The 15,648-nt window shown below is 42.8% G+C and overlaps 1 protein-coding gene across 3 annotated transcripts in view; it reads left to right on the top strand.

Annotated features, from left to right (window-relative positions):
• Positions 1–15,648, top strand: part of NPAS2 (neuronal PAS domain protein 2) — a 114,355-nt gene that overhangs the window by 81,026 nt on the left and 17,681 nt on the right. The window contains exons 8-15 of one of the 3 annotated variants that reach the window (XM_051640342.1): positions 4,007–4,125; positions 6,394–6,476; positions 7,374–7,480; positions 9,499–9,646; positions 10,250–10,331; positions 11,021–11,162; positions 11,887–11,993; positions 12,198–12,272. In XM_051640342.1, coding sequence (XP_051496302.1) covers positions 4,007–4,125; positions 6,394–6,476; positions 7,374–7,480; positions 9,499–9,646; positions 10,250–10,331; positions 11,021–11,162; positions 11,887–11,993; positions 12,198–12,272 — 863 coding nt within the window. Of the gene's footprint in view, positions 1–4,006; positions 4,126–6,393; positions 6,477–7,373; positions 7,481–9,498; positions 9,647–10,249; positions 10,332–11,020; positions 11,163–11,886; positions 11,994–12,179; positions 12,273–15,648 lie in introns of all 3 variants that reach the window. The other 2 variants (XM_051640331.1, XM_051640353.1) reach the window with 2 other exon arrangements.

Raw genomic sequence — 15,648 nt, 5'->3', positions numbered from 1 at the left:
AACAAGAATAACTCAAACTGAAATGCATGTTTTGATCAGAACCGACAGCCGCATAATATTATTTACTATTAACAATATTGTGGAAGCAGCAGCTAGCAATCTGCAGCACTTATGCTGGGCTCTCCATGGGCACTTAAGAAAAAAGGCACCATTCCTGTCCTAAAGAATTTACTTGGAATTCATATCAACAGAGGATGGCAAGGGGAGAAACAGGAGGAGGAAAGAGGAGAGAGTAGATCTAAGTAGGTAAGTGATGTATGGATACTGTCACTAGTACTCCTCCAAAGCTACTGAGTGCAGCCTGGCTTCCCACTAGCACTTTACATTTCTTCATTACATATATTAATTGCTGAATATTCTGTTTATCTGTAGTCTGAATTTATCCATGTGAAACAATCTTGATTTGGCTTGTAATTTTTGAAATCACTGTTCATTTTGTTTGACAGTCACTAAGATGGGTTCTTTGGACATTAACATCTCTGGACAAAATGAGAAGGAGGGATTTCTTTCAAATGGCATTGGCATAAATGAGAAGTTTGCTGGTATAGGAAGAATGTTTTCAACATGATAAGTTAAAATAAGATGTCTGAGCAACTGACTGCTGTACTATTACTAACTGGATAATATGGCATCTGAGGGTTTTAAAATATGTTTTTATTATTTTCATGTGGCATGATTTATATCCCTAAGAATAAAAATATTTTTATCTGTGGTAGTTAAGGGCGTGGTTCCCTATATATAACTTATTTTTAACATTCTCTCCTTAGTGCCCTAGTTTGTTTGTTTTTTAAAAAAAAAAAACAAACAAAACTGAACTGACCACCACCAACAAAGTCCTTGTGTATAGGCAAATCAGTTTCTCTGTATCTTTTTATATTATATTTGCAGATTATTCAATAGTTCTTCTACAAAAGAATTTGGTGTAAGCTCTAGGACCAGCAGCTCTGATAGGTAATGTCAAAAACTATTAAAATTCCTGATGTACTCTAGGGGATCCTGCTCTGGCAGGGAGGTTGGACTAGATGATCTTTCGAGGTCCCTTCCAACCCCTAAGATACTGTGATTCTGGGATTCTTTGTGAAATATATGAGACAACTGTTTCACCCCTCTGATTATGTATTTAGCTTCATCACACAACCTTCTAGTTTCCTACTCAGGATATTCTGTCTAGATCTTTTAATTGTGAAACACACATGCCCTCATTTAAATAAGCGACCCGTTTATAGCCAGCTTAACATTTTCATCAGGTGCCTTCTGACAAAAGCACTCCAAGATCTGTATTGGACTTACAAATGTTAATATCAATATAGCCTCATACTTCATCTTACGTTTGTCATGCCACTACTTTTCTGTGGTGCTCTCAGAAAGTTAGCTACTTTGCCACTTCAAGATATTGAGTGTTTCTTTTAAAGGGACTTGGAAAATTATAAAATAGAACTTTCAGAAGGCATGCTTAAAAGATTATACCAGGATTCTTTTAAATGAAAAAAATAATGTAATTATTTCTTTTTTTAACACGACTTTTAAATTTATCAACAACAAAAAAAAAGTTTAAATGTGCTGACCAGATGCAGGAGCAGAGCAAAACAGGCAATGCAGATAGAGCTGTGGAAAGAACAGATCCCAACAAAGTAAGTCAGGCAGCAAAGTAATTCAGAAACAAATGTGGGATTTTTTTCTTTCAGTTATTGCAGTTGTTCTTCTCAGATCAAGGTGTATATTTCAAGGTGGTGGCTACTTGCCTGCATCATCGAGGCTTTTAGTGCTTTGGGCTTTGTGATGGACAGCTAAGTATTGAGATGACAGAGTAGCTTTTTGAAGTTTGGATGAGTTTCAGCCAGGCCAGCTCTATCTCATCTTGGACTTACTCATTCACTGCCACTGAGTTCAACATTCTCTCGCTCTCAGCTTTCTTCTGCAACTGGTGTCATTTGCAAGCCCGCGGGTTCAGTAACTAGGTTAACTTATACCTGTGCTTTGGAGGTGGACTGCTCTTATCTTATTTTCAAATCTTAAAGCCCAGCCCGCAAATATTTGCTACTGAACTTGGCTATTACAGAGAGGATTAGGCACATTGACTTCAAGTATGACAACATATTACATCATAAGCCTGGAAATAACTTTTGACAGTGCCTTTCGTGTAGGTTTCTAGCAATACCATTAATTTTTAAACAGAACTCACTACAGAAATGGACAGACTTGCACATAATAATCATATAACAGAAGAACCAATAACTCTTACTCAGGCTTCGCCTGTTGCCTGCAGCTCCTGCCTCTTTCTTCTTTTTTTTTTCATCTCTTGTATTAATAATCCCATAGAAGCCCTCCTATATGCACATAACCTCAGGAGCAGAACAGGAATACATCTTCCTAGGAAGTCCCTAGAGCAAGTGTGCTTTGCTGGTGAAAGAAGGAGAATTTTGCCCATATTTTTTATTTCAATACCCAGCCAGCCATACCCTCCAGACTCAACTGCAAAAGAGGGCTGTAATCTCTGCAGATGTTCACATCTGCTTTGCTTTCTCAGATGAGGAATCTTTCTTCCTTTTTTGGCACAATATACATTGTGTACACAATGTCCTAAACATGATAATCACAGGTGTGAATTCTGCTCAGAGTACATATTTTTTTGTCTCAGCCTGTTACCCTTGTTTTCAGCTATGTAACATCATTCTAAGGCTTTTAACAGGTTGAACTGGGTTCCAAAAGCACCCATTTTGAGACTTCTTCCATCTCTACAATTTATGCTGGTGAACTAAAGCCCAGTACAGAAGCATCCCAGCATAAAACCCTTAGTTACCTCTTACCCAGAGAGATACAAAACTCTTTATTTTCACAGGAATGGATGTGGTTATCCTTGCTTTGTCCTGTGCAGAAGAGACAAACTGTAGGAAACTTCATGAAGCTAGATATAGGGGCCTAATAATAAGGAAAGGTAGTTTCACATTAGCATTAATCCCTATTAGCATTAAATTAACTCATATCGGAGAAGTCTGGCTGCTAGATTGGACCTTCTCTGCTTCCATGGGAGAGAGCTGGCTGGGCAGGGTGGGAGCCCATGAGGCCAAGCCAGTTCCCACTGCAGCTAAGTGCACAGTTTTCTTTCACTGCTGTGGGAGCAGGATTTCCATCTCTAAACAGCTCTGATTTGGATGAAGAATTTGCATTAGGTGATTGTAACGTGGGACTCTGGGCTAGCTTATGGCAGCACGTTCTTTTGGCAATGCATCTTTGGGGCAGGAGGTGCTAGTGGGCCCTCAAAGCAATGCAAAAGCCATGTGATCACGTAAGATGCAGATAAAAAACCATACACAAAATCTGTAGCCACATCACATCCAGTTTTCCGTTCTGCCTAGTGTTTCAGGGGACAGCAAGCTCTCTGTGGACTCACCAGAAATGCCCAGCTCTGGAAGCCAGTGCTGTACATGGGGTCCTCTTTGCTCTTCCTTAAAACAAGGAGAACTTGAGCACTCTGGGGACAGTTTTCCTTTGATGCAGAAGGGGAAGGCACGCTTCAGCAGCCGAGAATCACAAGCCACCTCTTGCTAGCTCAGTTAAGCCTCACTGGCTGTGAGCCCCATTGTTTTGCCACTGATGACTCGACGAACTCTCTTCATTTACCTCTCTTGCCAACAGTTTTTTTCACTGCCTCTTAGAAGTTAGGGCACTAGGCATGCTGCAGCATGTATTTTTTTTTCTTGCGAGTGGTGAAAAAGAGCAACTGGATGCATGGGGTTTTTTTCCAGAAAGCTGGTTCATGCTCTGCAATAAGGTTTGGCCTTATTTTTTATCAGGATTAACCTGTAAGATTCATACTTGAAGTTAAGCTCTGATGTCTTTCTGCCTAACATGACTAACTTGGATTTAAATATATGCATATCAGCTTTAAAAGCTTTTAGAGCACTTCTCTGAATATAATTTGTATGATTCAAGTGTGCAAAATATGTAGGGAGAGCAAATCTCACATGAGGTGTGACTCCGGGTCCCGTTTCTTTTCCCTACCTAGTGCCTAACTCCACTTGCAATGGCTTTGATGAGGCTGTCCCAAGGGCTTACAGAACATCCCCGGGAAAGCAGGTCTGCTTCGTCGCGACTGTTCGTTTGGCAACGCCTCAGTTTTTAAAGGTAAGTGCATGTCCTGGATCCCATTCATTCTGGAAGTTCTCAAAACACTTACAGATGTGATGACACACCAAGTTCTTAATTTTGCTAATTGAATGCATTAAAGATACTACATTTCATGCATAAAAATCCAGTGAAGAGGATTAGCAGTGCAAGCCGGGGTCTACAGAACTGGTGTCACTTCTGCCCCCCCTTGCACAGGCAACAGAAACCCTCATTGCATTAGGAATTGCAAAGCACTTTGAGATTGGGTCCTTTGTTGCTGCTTTCTGTTTCTATGATGGGACAATGTACAGGTGGCCACCAACGCTTTCATTTGTGCCCCTTGGTGGTTTGGGGTGACTGCTGCTAGTTTTTCTCCTCCCAGATCTTGGTAGTAGTGTAGTTGCTTCTGGAAATAAGGATAGACCAGCCAACCCTGTGCCTGGCACTGTGGTTCTCTTATTAACAAATGTGAGCTACTGCCATCAGGCATCCTCACAGGTTAAGAGATTAAAAAGTCTAATTGAGACCTAGCTGGTATGAAATCACTGCTCCTTTGGCCTGACTCCATTACTGCTCAGGGACCTGCAGGGCACTCTTGACTGATTCACGGCCCTGGCAGGCAAGCAGAGTGTCCTCTGGGTAAGTGTGGACACTTCTCATAAATCTTAACCTCAGTAATCATATTAGCAGTAGAGGCTGGAGTTAAAGTTCTCCAGGAACTCTGAAAGCAAATTCTCATGTCTTTGGGTAGATGACATCTCAGAATTAACAGGGAAACAAAACGGGCTGCACATGGCAATGAGCTGCCCAGTCCTAGGGGGGGAAAGGTGCTAGCTGCCAGGAAACTCTGGGCATCTATCACTTCATTTTACCTGGGTGACTCCTTTAACACTTGGTCTTGACTTTTTCCTCTAAAATGAAGGCAAAAACATCTATCTGACTGGCTAAGCAGGGTAGAGAGCTTTTTGGTCGCACAGAGCAATGTTTGCATGTTGCACCTTAAATTTTAGGATATGTTCTTGGCACCAGCATGGACTTTGGTGTAAACTGGAGGAGGGGAGAGAGGAATTTAAGGTATGCATGAAGCTTTTTGCCACTGTACAGTCAGCAACTTTAATCAAGTTTGTGAGCATTTATACATTTCAAATAAACACTTGATGGCAGTGCACTTTGGCTATTCCTCTGGTCCAGAGAGGGTTTAAAACTCTTGACAGTCTGAAACACTTTTCTCCTAGAGACTGAGAGATGAAAGAGATGTGGTGGTGGAGATGATGGGAGGGTGTCACTGAGTCCACAGCACAGGAGGATGTGGCACCAGGGAGCAGGGGGACAGCAGCAAGCTGTCCTTACCAGTGGCAGTGGAGACCCTCCTGCAGGAGAAACATGGGGGGAACACAATAGCCCTGGATGGCACCAAATCCTGAGTGCTGTTACTGGCAAGTCCCATCCAGGGGTCTCTAGGCTGACAGCTCTTGGAGCTGGAGCTGCCCTTGCAAGCCATCAGTGGGAGAGGAGAGGTCAGCAGAGGGGAGCTGGGAGCAGGCTGGGAGCCAGCCATGGGGCATGCACCCTTCCCACTGCCATCCAACAGCTAAACCCTGCCAACTATGTCCTGATCCCCATCCCTCTGGGCCAAGGATGTCCTGCCTCACAGACAGCCCTGTGTCCTGCTTTGTGTCACTTATTAATTATCATTCTTGTGAGTGTTGAGTCAAGGGACAACTGTGGAAATGAAGCGCAAGGCAAAATGACCACTTTTTAGGTGCCTGCCTGAAAAGGCATCTCCCTCTCCACAAGACATAGTGCCCCCAGCTATTGAGTGGAAAGGAGAATTTCCCCCTTTCTGACAGAGGGCTTGGAGGCAGACATCCAAAAGGGCTGGGCAAGGGCAGTGGGTATTTTAAGGAAAAGAAGAGAGCAAAGAAAGATGTGGCAAACCCAAGTGGTACCAAGCAAAGGCTGGATGCTGGGCAAGTTGTATTGCTCAGGGCCATAGAGAGCATAGCCCTCACACCATGGGCACTGTGTCAAAGCCATAAAAACTTTGGGACCCCAAGAAACAGTCATGGCTCTTTGGTCTGTATGCATCACAAGTTATTCTCCCCAGCTCCTGCCAAAATGTTGGCATTGATAAAAACTATAGATGATTTTCTGGAATTGCACAGAAAATGTGTGAATTCTCTGTTTTCTGTTCTTACACGCCACGTATTTCTAGCTAAAAAAAGCTAGATGAAGCAGAGGGGTGAAGCTGCAACTCTCAGTAAGTTGGTTTTATTCACCATGCAGGAGATGTGCATCGTGGAAGAACCTCTAGAGGAATTCACATCAAGACACAGCCTGGAGTGGAAATTTTTATTCCTAGATCACAGGTTGGTGACAAGAAAGGCACTCCTGGTTGTGTTCAGTGCTTCCTACTGCTATTTCTGTAAGTGCAATTCTCTCAAATAGTGTCACGTTTCTCATATAAACAGGAGAGCAACCACTGAAATTCCTACAAAAGATGGTATTTACTATTTTGCCCTGCATTTATTTTTATCAGTCTTTTAAAACAAAACTACTCTGTTTCTCAGGCTGAATCTGTTCTTGTTTCCTTTAAAAATATCAATGGACCAAAGCCTGTCACATGGCAAAATCATCTCATTATTATACAGCTGCAGAAATTATTCTTTCCAAATCCAGCCATTGATTGTGTGTTTGCAATTCCCACCGAATTACGGACGGAAAGTCTGTGCTGGCCTGAGGCAACTGTGCTGGCAAAGGTACAAAGCAACCACCTCAGCACACCACAGATGAGCTCTGCAGACACCCAGAAGGAAGTGGTACAGATTATCTCCCCTCCCACCCCCCTAGTCCCAGCAGACGATGGCTTCCCATCACCTCACCATGCATGTCCACCTGTGCAGGCACTACAGAAGCCACAGCAGAGCCCCTGACCAAGGAACAGCCAGGGAATGGCACCCTCACAGCTGGTCCTTGTGTGAAGGTCCCTGAAAAGTTGAGTTGCTTTCCAAAACCAGATTTTACCTGGAAAGATGGGGTTGCCATGGCTTTGTCCTAGGGGGACAGTGTCTGCCAGCACTACTGTGCCCAACTGGGCCTCCCGGGCACAAGGCGGGAGAGAAAAGTCATGGTCTGGTCCCCTGATGGGGACGACTGTACACCAATGAGTGAGAACCAATCTGGGCCTTTTACATATTCCTGTCAACATGCAGAACTGCTGTTTCTTTTGTGGTTTATGAATTGACTCCTATTGTGCCTAACCGCAGAGCACCGCCGATTATAGGATACTTGCCTTTTGAAGTGCTGGGTACTTCTGGCTACGACTATTACCATATAGACGACCTAGAGCTGCTAGCAAGGTGCCATGAGCACTGTAAGTATCACCCAGCCCAGGTTCCTGTGGAGTCACTGGGAGACCACTTCTCAGTGAAATGTAATTTCAGTTAAAATTGGTTTAAACTTGGAAGGGGAGGTTTGAACCTTGCATCATGCCTGTCTATCTTAGTGGAGTTACAGCAGACTGGGGGCACCATAGATACTCAGTGTCTGGGCCAGACTTACTGAGCTCTGAAAAGAGCAGTTTTTACCCTCTATATACCAAGAAGCAGTCAGCAAGACTCACTGAAGGGATAAATTTTGTCAGATTAGAGCCCTGCTCTATTAGTAAGAATATACAGCAATAGTTCAAGCAATCTCAGAGGAAATAATATTTTATAAAACTCTTGCAGATTATTTACCTGAATGTTGTTCATCATGTATTTGGGTTTACCTTTGATTACTTAAATACAGTCTATTAAGATTTAATTGAAAAACTCTTTCTTTCACTGTGTAAAGAAAAAAAAGGCAATCCTTTTAAAATACTTGTTTACAGAACTGTCTGGAACATCTCAGCTTACTACCTCTGGGTAGCCGAGAAATATCCCATCAACATTATTTTTCATATGTTGACATTAAAATACAGAAAGGCTAAATATGTGCATTTTTGAGAATCCCTTGAAATCTCTGGGGGAAAAAAAAGCAGAGATTAATTTTTATGGTGAATCTTTAAAACCTTCAATACACTTCAGTTTACTGCACTTTAAATTCCTGTCAATCTGAGAACTTCATAGAATCATAGAATGGTTTGGGTTGGAAGGGACCTTAAAGATCATCTAGTTCCAACCCCCCTGCATGGGCAGGGACACCTCCCACTAGACCAGGTTTCTCCAAGCCCCATCCAGCCTGGCCTTGAACACTTCCAGGGATGGGGCTTCCACAAGTTCCCTGGGCAGCCTGTTCCAGCATCTCACCACCCTCACACTAAAGGATTTCCTCCTAATATCTAACCTAAATCTCCCCTCTTCCAGTTTTAATCCATTACCCTTTGTTCTCTCACTCAAGCCCTGGTAAAAAGTCCCTCCCCAGATTTCCTGTAGCCCCTTCAGGTACTGGAAGGCCTCTGTGAGGTCTCCTGGAGCCTTCTCTTCTCCAGGCTGAACAGCCCCAACTCTCTCAGCCTGTCTTCATAGCAGAGGTGCTCCAGCCCTCTGGTCATCTTTGTGGCCCTTCTCTGGACTCGCTCCAAGAGCTCCATGTTCTTTTTATGTTGGGGGCTCCAGAATTGGACACAATACTCCAGGTGTGGTCTCACGAGAGCTGATTAAATGGAGAGAATCACCTCCCTTGACCTACTGGCCATGCTTCTTTTGATGCAGCCCAGGAGGACACAGTTGGCTTTCTGGGCTGCAAGCGCATGCTGCTGGCTCATGTTGAGCTTCTTGTCCACCATCACTCCTAAGTCCTTCTCCTCCAGACTGTTTTTGATCTTCACCCAGCCTGTGTTAGTGCTCGGGATTGACTCAGTCCAGGTGCAGAACTTTGTATTTGGCTTTGTTGAACTTCATGCAGTTTGCCCAAGCCCTCTTTCCTTTCAGTTTCAAATTGTTTTTGTCTCTGCACCATGTTATCTCCAATACTCACTTCATTCTGAATCCATCTGCACACAACACTCATCTTTTCAATCATTTTTATCCTGTACTTTTCTGTTATAGAACTTAAGATGATCACTCCTAGAAATTAATCCCAAGTGCCTAATAAAGCCGTATGTAATTAGCACATAAACCAGGGTAAGATTGTTGTTTAACTTGTAGCAGACACTAATGCATTAGTGTCCAAAGTTAAGGTTAATTGTACTGTGTAAGAACGTACCATTCAAAGTGTCAGCAGAAGATACTTACCTTTATGACTTTTGCTTTACCATATGACTGGTAGAATCACTCACTCAAAAGGTGCTTAGACTCCTGTTTCCCTTGGGAATTGATGGGGCCACAGATATTTTTGTCACTCTTTTCACATTTCATGTCATTTTTACATTACAAATTGTGCTACAAGCTGTGTGTTTTCTGCTGGCAGTGATGCAATTTGGCAAGGGGAAGTCGTGCTGCTATCGGTTTCTGACCAAAGGACAGCAGTGGATCTGGCTCCAAACCCATTACTATATCACCTACCACCAGTGGAACTCCAAGCCAGAGTTCATTGTGTGCACACACATGGTTGTAAGGTATGGAAAATCATATCCATCAGTGGGGACATAAAGGACAGTAAAATAAGGGCATCCTCATGGCTGCCAAAATTTTCTCATAGAAACATGACATCTTTTATGTAATAAAAATGAAGACTGAACTCTCTGAGAGAAATATGTTCCTTATATAAAAAATTATCAGACTAAATCTTACTTTATGCTATGCTTGATTTCAGTCATGAGTTTAGCTGCAGATTAACTGTTGCATTTTTCCATTTTGTGCAAAAATAAGGAATAGACGGATCCCTTAACTATTCACTTCCTCTAATCCTTATGTTGTTTTTAAAGAGATATATGTGTGGAAGCTTTCCAATTAAGTCATAAAGGGGTTGTGGAATGTGAACTTGACTTTATATATCCTTCTTTAATATTCTTTTAGACTTCAAGAAGATAGGAACAGAACAAAACCTGAAAACGAAAAGTCTTTCAAATGTTATTCAGTAGCATTTGACTTAAGTGATTTTTCAGCTGTTGGTTTAACCTGTAAAATGTTACTATAATGTGTTCCTTCACTTGCTTAAAGCACATTTTATGTAATATAACAATATCATATTGATACATAGAATTATATTTTCCATTCAGTTATGCAGATGTTCGGGTGGAGAGGAGACAGGAGATGGGCTTGGAAGAAGTGTCCTCAGAGGTTGTGTCCTCAGCACTAAAGGTACAGTGAGAAAAGATTTTTTCATGAATATATGTAGTAATCACAACTTGTTCCTGTGTTAACATCACTGAAGACTCCAGGACTGTCTGGGTGGATTCCCCCTACTTCAGAATTCATTACTCACTTGAATAATTTTTAAGTAAATTGGATAAGCTCATGAAAGGATAAACCTGGAGATCAGTAACAGACATAAATGAAGTGGAACATGGGCAGGGGCAATATGAGATATCTCCACCTTTCCTTGGCAAGGTACTACAGTTGAAAGATTCATTTGGACATGTTCTGGCAATCAGCCTTCTTGGCTACATCTAGGTGATCTGCTGTAGGGTGAAAGAAAAGCTCTTCCTTAGTGCATGGCTGAGGTTCTCACAGAGGTTGCATTTGCTGTCACATCCAACTGAATGCAAAAGAAAGATTCAGAAAAACATCTGGAGGCACAAAATGACCATGGCAGTAGCTGGCTATCATTGGTAGCTCTTTGAAAAATGCATTAGTTGGATGCTACTTGGAAGGGACATTAACACTTGTGCCCAGGTCTTTTGTTGGCCTACCTGGGATTAGTTCTGCTGAAGTCATTGCAGGCCAGCCAAAGAACTGGGTATGCAGCCATTACTAGAAGCTTTTCAAAATATTTCTGCCCTGACAGATGTAATAGCTATTCCTTTTTTTTATTTGTTCGTTTGTTTTAGGACAGTGGCTCCAGCTTGGATCCTGAACAGCACTTTACTGCACTCGATATTGGTGCCTCAATCCTCAGCACTAGTCGGACACCTTCAGTGTCATCCAGGAGCTCACCAAAATCTTCCCACACACCCAAGTCGGACCCAGCATGTGAGTGGCATCCCTGAGTTACTGCATTATTTTTAATTCAGCCAAGTTACAGAATGTGTGCCTATATTCCACAGCTGCTAATTTAACAGTTATTTATGAGGTATTGATGATGTTTGTCATTGACAATTAAATGCATAATCTGAAATGGTAACGTACAAGAGGGAAGGTTTTAGCGCAACCACCCATACACTGGAAAGTGAGTACTGGGACTAGCCATGAGTCCTGCTGTTTCAATCTGTTATGAAAATGAGGACTCCCATCTTCAGATTTGAGAGCATCAGTATGAGCAATACAAAGCCTCTCTAGACTTACAAGAGTAATAACAGCCTGTGCATGATTCTCTTCTGGCCAAGATTCAGGATGCTCCAGCCAAGAACTGGGCACACCTTATACGCTGTTTCTGCTCCCCAATCTGGAAGAAGAGCCAATGAGCTAAATTTACAGTTATTTGGCTCATATAAAGGGAGTTCCAGCTGTTTTAGAACAGCTCTTGGGTCCTTTTGCTCCATTCATTGGAGCACAGAATCATAATCTGTCTCACTTACTTTTATCTTTGCCTTCCTTATCAGTTTAATTGTAGTGCCATGAAGTCAACAAGAACAGCCTTGACTCCCTCTGGAATTTAGCCAGGCTGTAATCATTTCTAGCCAGGTCTTGTTGTAAATCCCATTTCAAACAAGGATGATTTCCAGTGTGTGAGAACTCACCAGTACTTTTCTTGCAGCTACACCAACAAAGCTGATTGCAGAGTCTAACACTCCCTTGCCAAGAACACCAAGTGCGCAGCAGGACTTATCCGTGCACAGACTCAGTCAACCTACTGCTCTTCAGGTAACTTCACACAGAGTCATCAAAGTAGGCCGACAGTACAAAGCATGTGCCACATACACAGCTTAGCAATTAAAAATTACTTGCACAAAAGCCAGGGTATTAGAAGAAACCTAACATTTAAAGGAGCCAAACTCATAAATAAACTTTAGTTTAGTTAAGCTTTGTTTTGTTTTGTTTTTAACCCAGGTTTCTTTGCCTTCTCAGCCTCCATGTGAGCTTCTCCCACAGCAGTTGCTGCCTCCAACAACTCTGCAAAATCAGCCTGCACCTCTTGCACAGGTTAGGTGGGGATTTGGAAATGGAATAGGTCACTTGTCTATCTGTTGGTATTTTCTGCTTTCATCTAATTAATAGATTGATTAATAGGGTCCAGGTCTTTCAGGGCTTTTAGGTTTTCTCTTTGGTAGCTAAAATCCCAGAGCCAGCTCTCAAATGCTTAAAATATTACAGGCAAGTAATCTGAATTGTACACTTGTGTGTTTAAACATGTATCTGCCTACAGATATTCAGAACAGAAGGCCAGGTGTGTGTAGGCTCAGGTGCACTCACGTCTATTTCACAGGAGGACAAAAAACAGATGGTAAGAGTTTTCAACTTCGCTGCTACAGAATCAGGTCCCATCAAAATCAAAGTCACAATGAGAATTTAAACCAAAAACTAACAAAGACACCCAGTACTCCTAAAAACACCTCTTTGGCTGTGCTGATGCAGAACGAATCAGCAGTAAAGGATATGCAAGTTCAACAAAACCCTTTTTTTTTTGAGTGTGCCAGTAATGATGAGGATGCCACTGGAGACAAATTCCTGCAGTGAAATCTATTAACTCATACCTCAGTGTTTCATTTGCAGTGGATTTTTAAAGGAGCAAATCTGAGTACCATGTTCCTATCACATTGTCTCTCTCCTGTGTCCATGCTGTGATGATACACCCCCTCATCCTCTGATTTTAGAAACGACAGTGTATTCCTGGACCTAGGCTGCTTCTACCATTGGTATCCTGTACTCCCTCACAAAATATCTCCTGTAGCATGTAAAACATATAAAGTCCTGAGGTTCCCTGCTTTAAAATAACAAATTCTCATTTATCTTCCATGTTTAATATTCTTTGCACGACTCCACACCAGCATGCAGCAAAGAAACAGCATATCAATTATCTGCTCTGAGCATTCCTTTTCTTTTACAGATATTTCTCTCCGTTACTCATTATTACACTTCCAAACCTCAATTAGTTTATTTATTATAAACCCATGTGTGTTTTGTTTGACTTTTTTCTAAACGCCCCCCCCTTCCTTTCTTCTCCATCAAAGCTCTTGGTGAATAAATGCTTTCCAGTTGTTTACTGAGAGCCTCACTGCCTCTCCCCTTCCCAGTGAAATACTCTTACTGGGCACCCCAGCTCCATTTCTTCTCAGCCAAATCAAAGTGCCATCCAGTGACAGAGCCACTGGTTCAGCTACCTAATCTCAGTGAAAGAAAGAGGGCTGAACTACAGGTCTGTCTACACAGACAGCCCTCTTCTCAGCTGACATCAAAGTCTCAGCAATGCTCCTGGCAAAGCTCAAGACAGAGCTTCCCTTCATGTGGAGTAGGGAAATACCACCAGGATGTTGCAGATCAGGTTGTGGAGGCTCACACCCCGTGGAGATACTCCTGGGAAAGGTATCAATTCTCCACAGACTTGGCTGATTTTCAGAAACTATTAATTGCTTTCTTCAATCGCTAACCTCCCACCTTAAAATAATAAACTTGTCAGCCTACAGCAAGATGATCCATTATTTAAAAGACAAAGTGCCTGCAGCACTAAGCAAGTGAGGGATGGAACCCAGGTACACGTGCTTCCCACCACGACCATTTCTTCGGTTTCCTCGCTGAGCGTTCAGTGGCAGAACCCAAGCTCATTGCTTTTAGAAATAGCATGGCTGGGTGCCCTGCTGCCAGCCCACGAGGAGGGGCTGTGCAGGTTGCTCCCCACTGCCTTTCTGCCATTCTCCCTCAGCTGAAGATGACCAATGGCAGGAGCTGAAAGGCAGCATGCTGAGCCTGGCCACGCAGGGTCCCAGCTCTCTGATGGGCGTCCTTGGGGCTAACGTGCAGCTCGGGGCAGCAGGGGCTGGGGAAGGACGTTTTAAGCAGCCACAATCACATCTGCAGCAAGCAGCTAGCTGCTGCCTCAGGCACCATCTGCCTGAACTTTGATTAGTTTTCTTTCAAGCAAAAGCCGTGATGGTTTTGTCTCTGCCGAAATGTGGTTTTAGCTTATGCCTTGCTTGTCTGAATGAACAGCCAGCACCGTACTAGATGTCGCTTGAATGTAAATGGTTTACTTTAAACCAAGTGCTCCCTATTAGAATATTTGTTTGTTTGCCTTCCTCATTGTAATAAATTAAAATCTCCTACAACACAGCGGATGTTGATGACTGAATAATAATTAGCACTAATAATCCGTGTGCGATTACACAGGTGTTATGCAGAAGACAGAAAGAACAAACAAGTTGTTCAGTGAGCTGCAAAACTAATGAAACCTGGTTACCCAGGGGCTGCACCTTGCAAGGCTGGAGCACAGACCCAGCCTTTCCCCCAGGAGGAAAGTACAAGTGCATTCCTCTCTCCTTTGCTCAGCTATAGTTTTCATGAAATTACAGCAACCTGGTATTTTTGAGACTCTCGTGACTCTGTTCCATGTCTCTAGCATTGGCCAGAAGGGTGGAATGTTGGAAGACAGACGGAAAAGAAAGGTTCAGTAGAGTCTCTTTTCTTTACCCAGCTACTTGTTGTCATGAAACCTGTAGGAACAGCATGTCTTTAAGGTGTATATCTTTTTGTTCATTGCATCTGAAATAGGGGACCATCCTGTAGGTCCCCTGCCCTGCCTGCAGACCCCCAGCACCTAGCAAGAGGGAGTAGCCCCGGTGCCCTGTAGTGGCACTACATGGAGAAAAATGCTTCTCAGGCACGTTCCAGACGGCCTGTTTCAGGTGTTCATGTTAGCAGGGAGGAGGCACAGCAGTGCCAGTCGCTCTCCCTGGACTGTACAGCTTGTCTGGACCCTCAGTGCTGGTGCATCAATCCTGGTGGATTGTTCCCATCCCTGGCTGAACATCTGCTGACACGATCCCAAAAGCATCACTTTTTAAAATTATTTTTCAATAAATCAGATAAAACTATTGCATTAAAAAACCTTGATTAAACTGGTGATCCTCTGCAATTATAGATATCTCACAGGTTTAGTCTTCCATGTTTGCCTGTATGTGGAAAGCTGGCACTTTTCTGTAGGTAACATGGACTTTCCTGAGGATCCTACAGAAGTTTGTGAATACCCAAGTGAGACAGACAGCTCGTCCATCTGATGCAAAGGGCAGAGTTAAAGCTGTGCAGTGTTTTCTGTGAAATATTTTTAGTTAAGCTCTTCTAATTTATTATCAAATTACAGATTTCTCCCCTAATTAGTAAAGCAGTGAATGATCTAGAGATAAGTACTTTCTGGTGCAGGTCAATTGCTGTTAGTGGCTCATTGTACAAAAACAACAGAAGCTCTGTAATCACAGGTGTCATGGCTAGAGTTATCAACAAATTTGGGGGCTAGAGGGAAAGAGAAAAAAGGAAGAAAGTTCCTTGTCTTCTTCTGTTAATGGCTTTCACTGAAGTAGACTAGCTA

Source organism: Apus apus, chromosome 1 (assembly GCF_020740795.1).
Source record: "Apus apus isolate bApuApu2 chromosome 1, bApuApu2.pri.cur, whole genome shotgun sequence".
Taxonomy (NCBI): Eukaryota; Metazoa; Chordata; class Aves; order Apodiformes; family Apodidae; genus Apus; species Apus apus.
The sequence above is the reverse complement of the archived record's forward strand: the minus strand, read 5'-3'. Positions and strand labels throughout refer to the sequence as shown.